Here is a 19,578-nt window from a genome sequence, read left to right as displayed (position 1 = left end):
GTAAACATAAAGGCAAATAATACTTATATTTTCTTGCATTACATTCTGAGTAAAGGAGCTGAGACTTAATTTTTAATTATAATTTTCTTTCAATAAAACCTAGTTCAGAAAGATTTCACACAAGTGAAAACTAAAGAAAACCCAGTTACTTGATCAGGATTAGTAATGTTGCAAAAGTCATGCTCTCAGCCATGAAACAATTTGTGAATTAAGGAAATGTTTCACTGATTATAAATACTTCTTATTCACTCAATATTTGTAAATGCCTGCTTGCAACACCTGTTTTTTTTTCAATCTCCCCTTCTGTTCGAGCGGAATCAGGTTTGAAAGTGGCTGAATGGATGCGTGACATGATCAGCATGACCTGATTCAAAACGCGAAAAATAAATGCAAGATCTTTTGGGTGCCAAAAGTTTTCATTTTTAAATGCAGGTTTTGCACAATCCTTGTGACCCAATTAAGAAAATACCTTCCTAACCATTTTATTTTAATCAACCTCTGCATAAAATGGTCTTGTAATAAGCCTCCACAATCCATGCTATTATCCAATTCTGCCACTTCACTGTGCAAGCAGATTGCTGTCCACTGCAGTTGTTTTGAGTTTTTGCATAGCACCAGAGGCAAAAAAAATGAGTACTGCAGAAATAAAACTTGATAATCTCCCATTGTGTCTAGGTACTAAATCCATTCAAAACTATTCTCCGGGGATCCAAGATGGTGGCGACTCAGCAAGTCTGAATCTATAGTGCTCCTCCCAAGACCTAGGCAAAGTAGGCCACCCTCCTCCACCACACTCACCAAATCAATGAAAAATAGTTTTTATTTAATGAAATTAGTGGTTTAGTACTAAATTTATACAGTTCAGTCTCCTATAAAAATGACTAGGGGGAAAGGAGCCCTCAGTTCTCAACAGACAGGAGCCCCTCCCCCACCCGCAGCAGAGGCGTCCGCAGTCGCCCCGGGGGACTTACCTACGGTGGCGAGCCTCGTGGAAATAATCTCCAAACTTGACGCGAAGATCGATGCTTTCATAGAAGAGTGCCGAAGTCGATGGAATTCATTCGCGGCCACGCTACAAAAGCACGGCCGAGACATCGAAGAAATTGAATGCCGAGTTGGAGGGGCGGAGCTAAGGGCCGCGACCACCGAGGCCATTGCAGAATCGGCCGTGGATCGGGTCTGGACTCTCGAGCAGCAAGTCTGGACCTTAGAGAATCACATTGACGACCTCGAGAATTGAGGTCGTGGAAAAAATATTCGTTTGCTGGGCCTTCCCAAACGGGAAGAAGAAGGCCAGCTTATAAGGTTCCTTGAACAGTGGCTTCCGCAGTTATTGAATCTGGAGGCTGGATCAGGCCAGCTAAGGGTAGAATGGGCCTACTGGTTGCAATATGCGGGCCCGGCTCAAACCAGCATCCCCGCCCGGTCCTGTTCTGGCTGCAGAGCTATAAAGTGAGGCAGATGCTCTTGGAAGCCTCCAGAAATCTTGGTAAAGATCCACAAGCCATGACTCAAAGAATCCAAGATTAGTTATTTCAGGACTTTTCTCCAGCTTTGGTCCGAAAGAGGAAGGCATTTGATGAAGCCAAGCAGTGTTTAAGGGATTTAAACATTCAATACTCCTTGCGCTACCCAGCTATATTACGTTTTAGCCATGAAGGGTTTGTGTTTAACTTTGGATCACCGGAGAAGGCCAAGACACCTTTGGACTCTCTTAGGCAAATTATAAGAGTTAATTGATGTTGGTTTACCCCACCCCCCTTTCTTTTTCCTTTCATTATCTTACAGTTTAATATTATTTCCGGGGGGTGGGAAGAAGGGCTTATTTATTTATCCTTTACTTAGCGATTTCCTTTCCCCTTTTTTATATATAGGCCAGGAGGTCTAGTTAATGTAGATGGGGGGGAAGGTGGCTACCTTATCTTATTTTGTCTTTGGGAGTGGGGTTGTTTTCCCGTTATTTTGTATTAATATATTTGATTATTATTTGCTGAGACTGTAATTTTATAGTCATATATGGTATTAACATTACAAAATATATCCAGGTGTTGGTGTGGGTGGGGGATAGGGTACTCACGGTTAGTTCTAGTTCAGTAGTATACTTGAATTTTCTTTACCCTATCGTGGGGTGCCTGGGTCAAGGGTGGAGCACTGGTTGGGCGAGGTTATGATGGCTTTTTTGGAAAGGAAGTGATGCCCCTGGGAATAAGGGGGAAGATCTCCATTTAAATATGTTTTCTCCTTTTTTTTTTACTATTTAGAAATAGTTTTTTTATTATATTGATCTGAACGTATTAAAGAGCTTTTATTTTTGTGAATTTTATATGCTCTATGCTTGGGACGTTTTGGGTAAATACGGGTTTTGTTGTGATCTGATGTTACCACATTCCGAGCATGTATATCACTGCTCAATTTATGAGACATCCATTGGATTTTTTTTTCTCTTGAATAATGTAAGAATTTTAATGATACACCCTGGTTAGTTGTAAGTTAGATGAGTAGTTAGTTGAGTTTTGTCTTTTTTTTCCTCTTGGTATTTCTTTTTTCTTGTTTGATAGATTTTGGTTATCATTTATTTAAGATTTAACTGTATATCAATGTTTATACTTGGGTCTTTTTTTTAGTTTTCTTTTGAAAACTTGTGAAAAAAATTTTTAAAAACTATTCTCCACGCGCCTTAAATTTTCCACTGTTTCAGATACATTGCATCAAAATAAAGTCCGAAAATGTTGGAAATAAACAGAAACATAGAATAGAGAAGCTGGAGTATGCCATTCAAGTTTTCTCCATTTTATTTTTCTTCATTTGTGGGATTATGGGCATCACTGGCTGGGCCAGCATTTATTGCCCGTCCCTAGTTGCTCTTAAGAAGGTGGCAGTGAGCAGCCTTCTTGAACCAAAGCAGTCCACCTGCTGTGGGTTGACTCACATTGCCATTAAGGAGGAATTCCACGATTTTGACCCAACAACAGTGAAGGAATGGCGATATATTTCTGAGCCAGACGATCAGTGGCTTGGAGGGAAGGTTGAAGGTGGTGGTGTTCCCATCTGCTGCCCTTGTTCTTCTAAATGGAAATGGTTGTGGATTTAGAAGGTGCTGTCTGAAGACCTTGGATGAATTTTTGCAGAGCATCTTGTAGATAGTACACGTTGCTGCTACTGAGCCTCGGGTGGTAGAGACAGTGGATGCTTATGAATGTAGTGCTAATCAAACAGGTTGTCTCCTTTCCTGGATGCTATCAAGCTTCTCCAATGTTGTTGGAGCTGCACTCATCCAGGCAAAGTGAAGTGTATTCCATCACATTTCTGACTTATGCCTTAGAGATGGTGGACATGCTTTGGGGAGTCAAGAGGTGAGTCACTCACTGCAGTATTCCTAGTCTCTAACCTGCTCTTGGAGTCACTGTGTTTATGTGGTGAGGTCAATTGAGTTTCTAGTCAATAATAACCCCAAGGTGTTGACAGTGGGGGAATTCAGTGATGGTAACATCACTGAATGTCAAGGGGCAGTGGTTAGATTTTCTCTTATTAGTGGTGATCATGGCCTGGCATTTGTATGGCACAAATATTATTTTCCATTTGTCAGCCCAAGTTTGGATATTGTCGTGATCTTGTTGCATTTGAACATGGACTGCTTCAGTATCTGAGGAGTCACGAATTCAATATGATCATAGTTCACCATCCAACTCAATAGCCTGTTCTGATTTTCTCCCATACCGTATCTAGGTTTTTCTTGAAAGTCTTCAATGTTTTGTCTGAAAAATTTCCTGTGGCAGAGAATTTCACAGCTCACCATTCTGGGTGAAGAAATTTCTCATCTCAGTCCTTAAATATCTACCCTTTATCCTTAAACAGTGACCCCTGGTCATCAAGAACATCCTTCCTGCATCAATCGGTCTAATCCCGTTTGAATTTTCTCACAGAAACCTGTAAAATTCTTTCTTCTAAATTTTAGAGAGTGATCCAGTCTCTCCCTTAACAACAGTCTTGTCATCCCTGGAATTGGTCTGGCAAATGTTCTTTGCACTCCCTCCACAGCCAGAACATTTTTCTCTAATTAAGAAGTCAAAATTGTATGTAATACTTCATGGCTTGTCTTACTAATGCACTGTACAGTTGCAGCAAGATACCTCTGCTCCAATACTCAAAGCCTCCTTCTGTGAAGGCCAACATACCACTTCCTTCTTCATGCCTGCTGCACCTACATACTTACTTTCAGCAACTGGTGTACGAGGACACTCACACATTCACTGAAGTTCCCCCCAATCCCAATCTATTGCCACTCAGATAAGAAACAGCCTGTCTGTTTTCGCCAAAGTGGATAACCTCATATTTATCTACATTACACTGCATCAGCCATGTACTTGCCCAGTTACTTAATGTGTCCAAATCACATGACACTTCTGTGCATCCCTCTCATAGTATTACCTTCCACCCAGCTTTATCATCTGCAAACCTGGAGATATAACATGCAGTTTCCTCATTTAAATCATGAATATATTGTTATGATGTTAAACATGTGCACTGTACCTTTAAGAGAGAGTGAAAGCTGAAAGATGGCAAGCACTGATCATGTGACTGACTAGCAGTCACAGAGTGAACTGGAAAATTGAAAGATGTCACATTTGGCTGTAACCTAGATACCTCAGTTGTTTTCACAGCAGTTCAAATTTAATCAGTTTAAATTATACTCCAAGATACCAAGACTCAATCGAATTTGAATTTTACTATTTTGACAACATCAAACCAATGAGACAATCCAATGTTTGGGGTATTAAAAGCAACCATTTTGGACATTTAGCCAGAAAGAGCACCAACTGCCATTGAAACGACTGCTATTCATCACACTCTCCATCAAAGGTACCTTTTCACATCAAACATATTTGCAGCAAAAGACCGAAGACAACCCAGGAAGATCTAAAAACAGAGAAAGATCAACACCAGAGACAACAGCCGCTGTCTGGTTTTGAAAATTAAGTTGCTGCAAATTTAATAGAGGCTTTGTTGGATCAGTATATTGTTATAGAGTGGGAGGTAGATAACAAAACTTTGAGAGAAAGGAGGCTTAGAGCTTTAAATAGTTGTTGTTTCATGTTCACTTTTAGTGTCAAAGAGTAAAATTGATATTTTTGTTGCATAATGGAATTTGGGCACTTCTCGGTCACTCATACTTTAACAGATTCGAGGCGAGGTGAGCTTTTCTGTGGGCTTGGTTTAATTATCAGAAGGGTTTACTGCTGTGTTGTAACAATATATTGTGAATAGCTCAGCTCCAAGCATTGATCCCTACAGTACCCAACAGCTAGTCACCGCCTGCCACTCAAAGACAGACCTATTTATTCCTACTCTTTGTTTCTTGTCTGCCAACCAGTTTTCAATGGATTTCAGTACATAAACTCCAAAACCAATATGTTTTTAATTTTGTATACCAATCTGTTATATATAGAACCCGACCGAAAGCTTTCCGAAAATAAAATAATTGGCTCATTGCTACATATATTATTTTCACTTCTATTGCTCATTCTATAGTATGTTATAGTACCAAACCTTTAATTGTCTCAAGCCTTTGTTCTGAAATTCCCTCACTAAATCTTTCTGTATTTCAATTCCCTCTTCACCTTTAAGATCCTTCTCAAAACAAACATTCCAAGGCTCCTTTTCTAAATATTCCTTTTGGCTCAATAATACTGCGGTGAAGTGCCTTGGGATCTTTTTCAAAATAAACCAAACCTGCAGTAATTCTGATGGTCTACCTGTAAAATACTGACCCACCTTTCTGGTGACAGACGTGCAAAATATTTTGGTTATATTTCAAGTATCAGAACTTTCAGCTTTCTGGCTTTCTCATATTTGATTAATATTTCACAATAATTAGGCACCACAATATCATCAGTTTTACAAGTCAATATTTTAATTTTTTTTAGTATAAAATTTTCACAGTGATTCAGAGAACAGGTTGCTTTATAACAAAGTAGTAAATGTGCCACACAGGTCACTGATTTGCAATGCTACATCATGAGTCTGTTATCCCTGAAATATTACACACTTATTAAATGTATACCTATATAAAGAATAATTGTGAATCAATACCTTACTCACATGCCATTATTAGAATCAACTGCCAATTCCACTAAACCAGATTCCCACCGTCACAAATCACTCTAATCCTATCCGCCAATATGGCAATTTCTGGCCCTCAATGAATCCTATACTTGAAGATTTCTAACACTTGAAACCCTTTTTTCCCATGACCTACTTCACTTTCCTACACCCAGATTACTGGCTCTTAAAAATTTCTGTTAAATACCAGATCATGAGCAACCAAGAGGCCCCTGTACTGACAATATCAACCCTCAAACACTCTTTCTAACAGTTCTTACCCAACCTGAGGCAGATTACTGACCTTCATGAACTCTCACAGGCAAACGTTTTATACTAAAACCATTCCCCAGGAGAGACAGATTTTCTACTCTTTAAAGGTCCTGCCCCTGCTGAGGAGGTTGTTCTTCTTTTGCACCTTTTACATTGACAAACAGATGGTCATGACTTGAGTGTGAAAGAGAAAACAAGCAGGAAGAAAAGCTACAAAGACAACAAATGCAAGTGAAATAGCAACTATTTTTCTGAGTTACCATGTGCATACCATGGGAAACTGACTCGCTTTCTACAGAAATATCTTACGTTTAAATGCACTTTAGTCAACATCTTCTAACATCAAATTCCTGTTCACTTTTGTAAAACAATTGGCCTCTATAAAAGTGACACTTCACAATCACATCTACTTGGCAGTGTTGCAGTACCAATAAATTATTAGAAAAATGACAAGCTTATCTGTGGAGTTTCCATTACAATTCTGGACATGGAAACTTACAAAAGAAAGCAAGAAAAATGTAAGTCTTTCAAAACCTCTTGTCCTCTGACCCCACTTTAACTTAAGATTCCACTTAGCTTTCAATCCTGTGCGGATGCCCACAATTTCTAGTGGTTTCAGAAAATTTTCAGGTGATACTACTACAAGATCAATTGAAAACTGAAACACACTTTTATTAAAATAAGACAGATAATAAGATAGCGTTTGTCAATTTGGTCACAAAGATAGGTGCAAAATCTGTTTTAAAAAGCACAAAATTTGGTATCCAACCTTTCCCGTATGCTATTATTTTGATTTCAATTATATCAAACTGGTCAGGTTGGACATCAACTCAGCCTTTTTAAAAACATTTCATTCAAAACCGAATCCACACAGGTGTTATAAACAAACACTGAAAATACTGATAATTAAATAAATAATGAAATTCACTCATGACTTTCATTACTGAAAGCTTTAGTTATGCAATTTTAATAACCCTGATCAAATAACTCTATTGGCAACAACTAAGATAAATATTTTCAATAAAATGCTCTGCTTACCTTTCTATTAGCATGGTCCTTTAAAATAGACTTAATAACTGAGCAAAACTAATCAGAATTTGTTATTTGACTTATACACTATTGAGACAGGAAATGGAAAGACATTTCAAACCAATATAATTACTCCGCTTCCTGATTCCCTGCTGACTTGAGAGAAGCAAGTATTTTAGCAATTTCCTTCCAAAGCAGTTTGAGAGACTGCATTGAATCTCAAAGATAACAGTGTGCCAAACATTATACTTCAACACAATATGTTGCAAAGTTCTGTTTCAACTGAAATGTTTTAAAATTATTTAACCCAACTCCAAAGTATTGGCAATGACGTTCAATTGAATCAAGGATTATTGCAATACTTTATTACTATACCTTAATTTTAGTGGCAAGAGTCTCAGAAGCTTCTCTCTCTCTCTGCACATCTCCCATCTTCTTCTCTTTTTCTCGCAACAGCTTCTGTTTTTCTTCTGCCACTAAGCTGTGGTCATCCATGATGGCTTTTTTTTCTCTCTCCAGCTTTTCTTGTTGTTCCCGCCAGTATTCAGGTTCATTTTTAATTCCCTCATCCTCTTCTCCATCTCCATCATCATCTTCAATTTCCTCCTCTCCTTCTCCCCCTTGCCTCCTTCGATTCTTCTTCTTTCGCTTGCCAACACCCCGCTTCGCCAGTTGAGCTTTCAGCCGAGCTATCTCTTCCTGAAACTCTCTCAAAAGTGCATCTTTAGGATCTTCATTTACACGAGGTTTATTCTTGATGTTCTTGGCACGATTTGCATATCGTAGTGTGGTAAGTGTCTCTTCACAGTTGTAGGAAGCGGGACCAATATTTGCCACCATAACAGTCTTGGCATTCCCTCCCAATGAGTCCTGAAGCAATCGAGTTAGCTTTGAATCTCTGTAGGGAATATGAGTGCTTTTACCATCCACGAGTGCGGATATGACATTGCCCAACGCTGAGAGAGAAAGGTTAATTTTTGTTGCTTCTTTTAACCGTTCGCCTTGAGCTCCAGTTTTTGCTTGTCGTTCACTGCCCGCCAGGTCTACCAAATTCAACTTTCCAACACGAATATGATTCTCTCCATCAAGTCCAATTTCACTGCATTCAACAGTTATAACAAAGATGGCATGAGAACGAGAGCTATGTTCATTCATGTTCGTGGCACCAACTGATCGATTCTGATTGCCAACATTCATAACATGTTCAATTTCTTTCACATTTTTTGTCACAAAAGACGACAAGTCTTTGACGTATACACCAGTGTCTGGCCTTTCTTTTAGCTCCAACCTTTTAGTTTGATCTTTCGCGAGTAAATCTTTTATTTCCTCTTGGTAAATCTCTAGGTATGATGCCCTTACTAAGTATTGCTGATTTTGTGATCGAGAAATATGCGTGAATATATGCTCAAAGGAATTTGGGATGACACCTCTCCTTTCAGGATCCGTGCGGACACCCTCCATAGTGTAGGTTTTCCCCGTTCCAGTTTGCCCATAAGCAAAGATTGTCCCATTAAAACCCAGGAGAACAGATTCCACAAGAGGTCGAAAGGTCTCATCATATAATTCTACTTGTTTAGAATTGCAGTCATAAACAGCATCAAATGTGAAAGTCTTGGGTAGTTCACCTGGACCTCCTTTAGGGTTCTTCACCAGAATCTGACCTAGTTTCGCATCTATATCAACAATTCTTCCAAAGCCACCTGCAATTTCCTTCTCGTTCATTGGCCGACATCGCACAACCACCTTAACCGATTCAGAACTTTTTAACTTTGACATTGTGTGTTGTGATCAAGTTCAAATGCTAAGAAATATTCTTGACAGTGAGCAACCTGTAGAAGAGATTCAAAACTCATTAATCTCATACTAAATTCAATTAACCCACCAATATTAAACTAAGGCAATGCAATATCTTGAAAAAACACGAATAGTCTTCAAAATCTTCATTAAAGTTGGTGAACAGAAGGTTAATTGAAAAACTCAATAACTTGCACAGTGCTTAATAGCAACTGAAGTTGATTCTATTCCTAACCAATATTTGCACCGAATATTGTAAAAATCTCCCTGCTCAAAAATATACAATTAAAACATTTTAACATTTTCAGTATTGTTATGCCAAATTTAAACTAAAAGATTAAATCTCCCAGTTTATTTTGTTACTTATTTTCCATGCCATCAATCAATAAGTTTAAGATTTTATATAATCAGACCTGGCTTTTTATTTTATCTATTCTTGAGGTACGAACATATTTTTGAGATGCTTGCAATTACTCTTGAACAATTACAGTCCATGTAGTTAATGTCCTTCCATAATGTTGATCAGTAGGCAGGGTTCAAGATTTTGATGAGGACGACAACAATTTAGTACTAGCTGGGATACTGTCAGCGTCCTTTCCCATGTATTCAGCTGTCCCTTGAAGTGAAATGAACTGGCTTTAGGCTGACATGTGTGATGACGGATACTTCTGGACAAAGACAAAAGTCATCCATTTAGCACTTCTGGCTGAAGATGTTTCCAAATGCTTTGCCTTGTCTTTTGCACTTTTGCTGGAATCTGCCACTATTGAGAATAGGCATGTTCATGGAACCTTCTCCTTCTGTTAGCTGCTTCAGCAATATTCTATCAACGCAGGGTGGTTACAGAACAGCACAAATATCCCTATGCTGACACTTTGAATTACTGAGCATGGACAACTGATATAAATTGGCACTAATGCTAAAACAAATTAGAGGCACCTTGTGCTCAAGAACCTAGAATCTTTTGTGACAGGATACAATTGGTTTGCAAAGCTTTGCGATTTAGTTGGTTGTGGAATTGCTTAAAGCTACAAACAAAATGTTGTTTTACAGGCTTGTAAAACAAAATGTTGTTTTACATGCTGGGCTGTGAAGTTACACGTTTTGGTGGTATACAATTCTATTGTTGGTCCACTATCACCTGATACGCAGTTTTGAGCTACAGGGTATTTATTTATTCCATCAGTTTGAACAGTGGTAGTGCCACATCTCAATGAAAGATACCCTCAGTGTGAAGACAAAACAATTGCCTACATCTTCTGGTCAACAGCCTATGAAGTTTTCTCCCACCCAACAATACTATCCACTTTCAGCCGAATTCCATAGTCAGAGTTGGTTGTGGAGTTGAACAGATTGAGGGGACGAGTTCGTTGGATGATTGAAAGCTAGATAGAAAGCAGCAGGCATCAAATAAAAAAAACACTGCAATCAACACAAAGGGACTAGCAGTAGAAGCAGATGCCTTTAAGTATACATGTCAACTATCCCTACTATTTATATTTTTAGCATCAATTATTTTGTTAAACAAATAAAAAGTCAAATCAGACTCTAAATATTAACTCGGTTTCTCTCTCCATAGATGCTGCCAGACCTTAGTTTCTCCTACATTCTCTATATTTGTTTCAAATTACCAGCATCTGTAGAATTTTGTTTTTACTTGAGTAAAACTTTTGTAATTCTCCAATCCTCCCCAATCAAACTGTTAAGCCACCCTACGAAGACAATGGCCCAATTCTATTGAAATTCAATCCTTCCAACCTGTACATGTTCCAACTCCACCAGAATTGTGAACTCAGTTTGTCTCTGTAGATCCTGCCATGCCTGATCTTCTCCAACATTCTCTGCACTTGTGGCAAAAGTTACAACCTTATTCAAAAATGGTGCAAGGAAACTGCCATCCAGTCAATTCAATCTCAGAAAAGCTGTTAGAAAGAACAGTCCAGGACAAAAGTAACAGTAATTTGCACAGCACAGATTAATTAAGGAAAGCCAGCATGGATTTCTTGAAGTCAAATCTTGTTTAAATAACTTGTCCAACTATGGAATTAAAAGGGAAGTAGTAGCATCAATATGCAGTTGGCTGAGTGACAGGAACAGACAGTAGCAGTGGGGCTTGCTTTCTGGATTGCACGAAGGTGCACAGGTGGTATTCCACATTAATCAATATACAGTCACTATCCTTGACGTATATTCATGATGTAGACTTCGGTGAGGAGATTTCAAAACTCTCAATTTCAAAATTCTAATGAGACACAACTTGGAAGCACTTTGAACTGTGGGGAAGAAATAATGAGATAATTGAAAAAGTTGGAAGACAGGCTGGAGAACTGGACAGGCCATGTGGCAGATCAAATTTAATGGAGCGAAGTATGAAGTAACATGCTTTGGAAGGAAAATGAGAATAGGCAATGTAAAATGAAGGATACAATCCTAAAGGATATCAGAGAGCAGATGGACCCATAGCACTATGTGAACAAATGCTTGCACATAGCAAAGAAAGTGGTTAAAAAAATAGAAAGTATGGTTTATAAATAAAGACACTAAATACAAAATAAGGCAATTATGAAGAACCTTAAATCACTGGTTTAACTTCAACAGGAGCATTGCATCTAATTCTGCACACTCCATTCAGAAGAGAGAGAAATCAGAAGGTGTAGTGGTCATTCAGCCCTGTAAGCTTGTTCCACTATTGAATATAATCATGGCTGACCTGATTGTAACCTCAAATCTATGTTCCAGCCTACCTCGATAATCTTTCAACTCCATGTTTACAAAAATCTCTCTACTTCTGCCTTAAAAATATTCAAGGACTCTACTTCCACTACTCACATAAGAGAGTTCCAAAGACTCTCAACTCTCAGAGCAAAGGTTTGACCAAATGTTATTTTTAAATGGACATTTAACCAGTTAATATCTCCTAGTTCTAGATTCTCCCACAAGAGGAAATATTCTCTTCAGATCTATCCTATCAAAACCCCTCAGGTTATAATACGTTGCAACTAAATCACCTCTTACTTTTCTAAACCCCAGCAGATACAAGCCTCGCCTATCCAACTTTAGTCTGGTAAACCTTGCCTCAACCTCCTTCAACACATTTACATCTTTCTTTAAATAAGTGACCAATACTGTACACAGTACTCACATGCAGTCTGTGGGTGTTCTGTATAACAAATACCAAGTCCCTACTTTTATAATCAATGCCTCTCATGATAAATGATAACACTTCATTACTTTCCTAATTACTTGGCGTAGCCGCAACTATCTTTTTGTGATTCATGCACAAGGACACCTAGGTTCCTCTGCAGCTCAGATCTGCAATCTCTTTCTATTTAGATAACATGTTGCGTTCTTATTCTTCCTGCCCAAATGGATAATTGCATATTTTCCACATTATACTCCTTTTGTCACATCTTTGTCCACTCATTTAACTACATATTTTTCTAGCCTTCTTACTTAAAATAATCTTCAACTTTCTTAGCAATTTGTGCTGTCACAAAATTTGGCAACCATGCTATCCATCCGTCAATCTAAATCATGCATATAAATTGTAAATAGTTGAGGTCATAGCACCGTGCATTACATATTGCCAAACTGAGGAAGAAGACCCATTTACATGTACGCTCTGTAAACCATTAGCCAGCCAATCTTCTATCCATGCTAATATACTACACCAAGAAGTTTTATTTTCCTCAATAACTTTTGATGTGTCAGGTTATCAAATGCTTTTGGGAATCTAAGAACAATACAACCACCAGTATCCCTTTAACCACAGCATGAATTACCTCCTCAAAGAACTCAAATTGGTTAAATTGGCTAAACATGATTTTCCTTTCATAAAATCATATTGACTCTGCCTGATTACCCTGAACTTATCCAAGTTCTATAACTTCGAGTCACAGAGTCATACAGCACAGGGTTGGGGACAGGGGCAGTGTTAGATGGGATTGGGGGCAGGGGGTGGTGTTGCACAGGGTTGAGGGCAGGGGGCGGTGTTGCGCAGGGTTGAGGGCAGGGGGGCGGTGTTGCGCAGGGTTGGGGACAGGGGCGGTGTTGGAGGTGGTGGGTGGTGTTGCACGGGATTGGGGGCGGGGGGGAGGTGTTGCACAGGGTTGGGGGGTGGGGGCCTCGCGCTCTGTGTGCTGCTGCTGCAGTCTCCTGAACGGGGAGCAGAGTTTAAAAACTCCAAGCCCCAGAGGAAAGGCATTTAATCGATTAACCGAATAATTGATTATCTAAACGAAATAGTGCCTGCCCATAAGATGACACAGAAACGATCCCTGTGGAACACTGCTGACGACAGGCTTCCAGTCCGAAATGCAACTCTTCACCATCACTGTCACCTGCTGTTTAGCCAATTATGTATCTAATGGCAAGCACACCCTGAATCCCATGTAATGCAACTTTACTCAGAGGAATCTTGTCATAGGCTTTACTAAAGTCCAAGTAAACAACATCTACTGCTCTGCCCTCAACCACCTTTTAGATAAAACTATGTTGACTATCTCTGATCAATAATAATATCTTCTAACCATTTCCCTCTGATTGATGTTGAGCTAACAAGTCTGCTTTCTGCTTCCCTCCACTTTTCAAATGTAAGAGATACATGTGTAATCTTCCTACCAAAGGAGGTCACTCCCAAACCAACGGAGCTTCTGAATATTAAAACCAATGCATCAACAATCTCACTAGCTACTTGTTTTAAAACTCTACCATCAAGTTCATTTGTCAGCCCACAGCTCCAACAATTTACTCCATTATTTTTCTGACGAATGCAATCCCCCCCACCCTAAGTTTCTCCCTTTCTTTCATTTCGTGATAACTCACTGCTTCTGGAATGTTGTCCATATCCTCTACAGTGAGGACGGATAAAAAATACAAACTTAAATTTTTCAATTAGGGACATGTAACTTCAGAGTTATTCCAACACAAACCAAATTTCATCTTCAAAATATTGTTGCTGCATTTATAGGGTTAAACATATTTTGTTGGATAGAGGAAGCTGGAACAAGTAACCATGACAGTCACAACTGTTAATATTACATCAAATTAAATCAAATTATAGAAAACTATTCCTGGTCACGGACAAATTTTACTCTCTTCCTCCACTGATGGAGCAAAGTCATTTAAGAAATAGAGGGAAAGCTAAGATGAACAAATTACAACATACTACACATCTGAGAATCTTGATTTCATTCTAATTATACTCTCAGGAATAAGAAAAGGCCCTGAGAGAAATACGAATCGCAGAATTCAAATTAAATTCTCTCACTGTTTCCTAAAGTTTCAGTACAAACCAAATAAAGCCAACATAACAAGTGAATCAAAATACAAAAAAAATTTCAACACTTCAGATGAGGTAATTCCGAAGGAGATATTAGTAGCTCACAATGGAAGTCTAGAAAATACATAATAATTTCAGTGAAATTAAGTTTTGTAGATTCTGTGGCTTCACATTGCAATGGAAGCAGTTGCAAGCAATGAGGGAATTCCTTATCCTACAGTGTATTATTTGTTTAATTTTAATGAGTAAATATGAAATCCAAATCAAAGAACCCCTATGGTGTCAGATAATATCCCGACTACTAAACCAGGAATCCTAGGTTAAAGTTCCACTTGGTTCAGAGATGTATAATAACATTTCTGACCAGAGTGATTCGAAAATAACTGCAAGTTGTATCACAAGTTTTTAAAAACCATTTCATGGGATACGGGCATTTTATCTGGGCCAGTAGTTATTGCCTGTCCTTGCTTAGGTGGAGCTGAATTCTTGAGTCTCCCCAGTTCATCTCATGTTCAAACACAAAACTGTTAAGGGAGGGAGTTCCTGGACTTTGACCCAGTGACATTGAAAGTTCCAGTGCTGGCAGACTTTCTGGTTTCATTCCTTGAGATTCGTTTTAGTGGTTTGAGACAACTGAATGGCTTGCTGGGCTTTTTCAGAGGGCAGTTAATTGTTAAGCACAGTGCTCTTTTCTAATCAACCTGTTAAGAGATGTTATTACACATTTCTAGAACAAGTCCAATTTGAACCCGGGCTTCCTGGTTTAGTGATAGGGACGCTACCCTGCACCAAAGAAGTCCTATGATCTGGATAAATGCAGTGGGACAAGGAATTCCCTCATTGCTTAGAACTGTTTCCATTGCACGTAGCTAGCTAAGCAGATTTCCTTCCCAAAAGGACATTAGTGAACCAGGTGGGCTTTTCCAAAAATCAATGATGGTTTCATAGCCATTATTAGGCTTTTAATTCCTGATTTTTGGTTGAATTCAAATTCCATCATGAGGAGAGATTCAGGACTTCAGATAACGCTCCCCAGTGATTACCAAGGCAGCAACAAAGCCACTAAGCTCTCGTCCCTCCAATGAACATCCGATAGATTAATGTGTGAAAGACAGATATAAATCTGGCTTCACACTGCTACGGTGTAGTGGAATCCTTGCAGCAATGTCAGAGTCAAAAGACGTATTTTTTAAGCTTAGTGGAATCACAAAGTAGATTCTCAAAATTCTCACTGATATTACACACAAATGAAGACACTTGCAGTTTCATAGAAATAATCAGTATGCACTGCAGTAAAATACAACTTTACAAATGAAGATTGTCTTCTGAATTTGCTTGCACCTGTGCTCCTGAGAGGAAGTTGTTTCCAAGGAAGCTTTAAACTGTATGTTACTGTGAGAACAGGTATGTGGTAGAGTTATACTCACCTCAGTGCAACTGCTTTTCCAATTATTGTTACGCAGCCATGAGGAAAATTTCAGTAAACCATGACAGCGCCTTTAAAGTAATTCAAACATTAGTGCAGTGCATTCAGATAAGCATGAACACATCACAAAGTACATAAAGAATCCTAGAACTTGAAATACATTACTACAAGAATAACACAGAATGCACTGAAGTAATGATGCAAAATTCAGTGTTTAAAACACACAAAACTGGCTGGCAGAAAACCAAATTATGAAAGTAGTAGAACAACAAATGGACAGGTACTCTATGTGCTGAACACCTTCGCCCACCACTCCAACTCAAATGATCTCTCACCACTCTCGAGATGATTGTTGGCTATCTCCAACCACTCTTGGACCAGCCACTTAACTTTCTAACGCTTAACAACATTATTTGTGGAGCAACCTTCCAGTCCCCTCATCTCCACCTGCTTCCTTCTCTCCATCCCTACTTCATAAACAAATCATCCCTGAACCAGATATTCTCCTCTCAGAAATTTTCCTCAGCTGCAACTCTTTCAAAACACACCTCATTACACCTTTTGACTGGATCTTCCCAGTACAGGTACACATCACTGTGTTAGACATTCCCCCTTTACTCCTGGGGCAGATATCCTCCCTTCACATTGCTAAATTTCCAGGATTGGACACTGTCCTTCCACCTCCCACACCACTAAATTTCCAGGATTGGACATTGTCCTTCCCCCCTTTTACACCCCTACTTTTCCAGGACTGGACACCGTCCCTCCCCCCCTCCCACACCCCTACATTTCCAGGACTGGACAGTGTCCCTCCCCCCTCCCACCCTCCAATGAACATCCGATAGATTAATGTGTGAAAGACAGATATAAATCTGGCTTCACACTGCTACGGTGTAGTGGAATCCTTGCAGCAATGTCAGAGTCAAAAGACGTATTTTTTAAGCTTAGTGGAATCACAAAGTAGATTCTCAAAATTCTCACTGATATTACACACAAATGAAGACACTTGCAGTTTCATAGAAATAATCAGTATGCACTGCAGTAAAATACAACTTTACAAATGAAGATTGTCTTCTGAATTTGCTTGCACCTGTGCTCCTGAGAGGAAGTTGTTTCCAAGGAAGCTTTAAACTGTATGTTACTGTGAGAACAGGTATGTGGTAGAGTTATACTCACCTCAGTGCAACTGCTTTTCCAATTATTGTTACGCAGCCATGAGGAAAATTTCAGTAAACCATGACAGCGCCTTTAAAGTAATTCAAACATTAGTGCAGTGCATTCAGATAAGCATGAACACATCACAAAGTACATAAAGAATCCTAGAACTTGAAATACATTACTACAAGAATAACACAGAATGCACTGAAGTAATGATGCAAAATTCAGTGTTTAAAACACACAAAACTGGCTGGCAGAAAACCAAATTATGAAAGTAGTAGAACAACAAATGGACAGGTACTCTATGTGCTGAACACCTTCGCCCACCACTCCAACTCAAATGATCTCTCACCACTCTCGAGATGATTGTTGGCTATCTCCAACCACTCTTGGACCAGCCACTTAACTTTCTATCGCTTAACAACATTATTTGTGGAGCAACCTTCCAGTCCCCTCATCTCCACCTGCTTCCTTCTCTCCATCCCTACTTCATAAACAAATCATCCCTGAACCAGATATTCTCCTCTCAGAAATTTTCCTCAGCTGCAACTCTTTCAAAACACACCTCATTCCACCTTTTGACTGGATCTTCCCAGTACAGGTACACATCACTGTGTTAGACATTCCCCCTTTACTCCTGGGGCAGATATCCTCCCTTCACATTGCTAAATTTCCAGGATTGGACACTGTCCTTCCACCTCCCACACCACTAAATTTCCAGGATTGGACATTGTCCTTCCCCCCTTTTACACCCCTACATTTCCAGGACTGGACACCGTCCCTCCCCCCTCCCACTCCCCTACATTCCCAGGACTGGACAGTGTCCCTCCCCCCTCCCACTCCCCTACATTCCCAGGACTGGACACTGTCCCTCCCCCTGTCTCATACCCCTAATTTTTCCGGACACCCTCCCTCCACGTCTCTATATTTCTCGGACTGGACAGTCCGTGTCGGCCTGGCCACACCTTTCGGCCGGGCTGTGCGGCGAGAGCTCCACTTTGCTGCCCGCATTCACCTGAGCTTCCCGCCGGCGGCCGCCGCCTCTCCATCACCCGCGGCCTAGCAACGGACAAACAAGGCGCTCGGCCGCGCAACGGACACAAGGAGCGGGCGCCCTCTCCGCGGCGCAGGGACAGCACTGATCGCAGGGTACGGCCTCCGAGTGCCCTTCGCCCCAAACCGGGCCACAGAGCGACTCGAGCGAGAGGCGGGTCGAAACGTTGCTGCGGCTCTACCTGCTCCTCAACAGCGGTCAGCCATTAGCGCCGGGGACTCGGCGCGAGCGATACTGCCCCGGATGAGAAGGAAGACCCGGAGCTGGAGTCAGAGTCGGAGCCGGAGCAGAAAACCCGGAGCTGGATTCGGAGCCGGAGCAGAAACCCCGAGGAGGATTCCACCCGGAGCAGGAGCTGGAGCTCCTCACGTTGCTTTGATCACCGGTGTTTTCCTTGCCAAGTGGCACACTTTACTATCAAATGCCAACTGTTACCTTTTTGACGCTCCTTCCAAAAAAATACAAAATCAGGAGAGGTAAGTTATCCCAATACCATAAAAGAAACAAAAAAGTGTTCCCTTTTAACAGCAACACCACACAAATTCTTCATTCAGAGAATCACAGAATTGCCCCAGAGCCAATTCAGCCCATCAAGTTGTAAGGGCATAATGACTGGGTGCAGTTCTCCTGCCTTTTTAAATTTTTATTCTAGGTATGGTTTCTATTCTAATAATCATGTATTGGTTTCTTGAATGCCTTGGTTGAACCTGCCTCCACCACAATTCAAGGCATTGCACTTTCAGACCCTAAGTTCTCACTGTGAAAGATATTTACCCACACTGAATTTGCTTCTTTTGAACATTATTTTAAACCTATTCTTTTATGAGTTCAAACAGTTTCTCACTTAATGCTCTGTACAGACTTGTCATAATCTTCAAATCTTCTACCTAATTGCCTTTTAGTCTTTTCTCCAAGGAAAACAGTACCAACTTCTCTAATTTTTCATCATACTGAGATTTGTCATTGCTGGAACTATTTGTTCAGGCAGCTTAGGAAATTTGGCATGTCCAGAATGACCCTCACCAACATTTACAGATGCACCACAGAAAGTACACTTTGCAGGGCATATTGGCCTGGTACAGCATCTGCTCTGCCTAGGACCTTAAGAAACTATTGAAGGTTGGCTGCCCAGACCATCACAGAAACCAACCTTCCACCTGTGGATTCCAGTTACACTTTTTGTTGCTGCAGAATGGCTGCCAACATCATCAAAGATGCCTACCACACAACCATGCTCTCCTACAACCTTTTCCATCGGGCAGAAGACACAGAATCTTGAATACAATCACCAACAGTTTCAAGAACTGCTTCCTCCCTGTTGTTTTTAGACTGATGAACGGACTCTCTCTAATTTCAATTAATGTTGATCTTGTTAAGGTTGATCTTGCTTTGAGCACCTCCTGTGTAGTGTAACTTGTGTGCCTCACTCTGTCTAAGCACCCTATAATCTGTATGTACTTGCTT

General features: G+C 40.1%; 1 protein-coding gene across 2 annotated transcripts in view; it reads right to left on the bottom strand.

The window, feature by feature from the left end:
- Positions 1–18,374, bottom strand: part of kif3b (kinesin family member 3B) — a 44,947-nt gene extending 26,573 nt beyond the window's left edge. The window contains exons 1-3 of one of the 2 annotated variants that reach the window (XM_043710510.1): positions 18,076–18,374; positions 17,079–17,148; positions 7,777–9,230 (exon numbers count right to left, since the gene is read on the bottom strand). In XM_043710510.1, the coding sequence (XP_043566445.1) occupies positions 7,777–9,177 (1,401 nt within the window). In that variant the 5' untranslated portion in view covers positions 9,178–9,230; positions 17,079–17,148; positions 18,076–18,374. Of the gene's footprint in view, positions 1–7,776; positions 9,231–15,903; positions 16,116–17,078; positions 17,149–18,075 lie in introns of those variants that run through there. The other variant, XM_043710508.1, reaches the window with a different exon arrangement.
- Positions 18,375–19,578: the final 1,204 nt, after the last annotated feature.

The sequence above is a fragment of the Chiloscyllium plagiosum genome, chromosome 20, assembly GCF_004010195.1.
Source record: "Chiloscyllium plagiosum isolate BGI_BamShark_2017 chromosome 20, ASM401019v2, whole genome shotgun sequence".
NCBI lineage: Eukaryota > Metazoa > Chordata > Chondrichthyes > Orectolobiformes > Hemiscylliidae > Chiloscyllium > Chiloscyllium plagiosum.
This window is presented reverse-complemented; position numbering and strand designations above follow the sequence as displayed.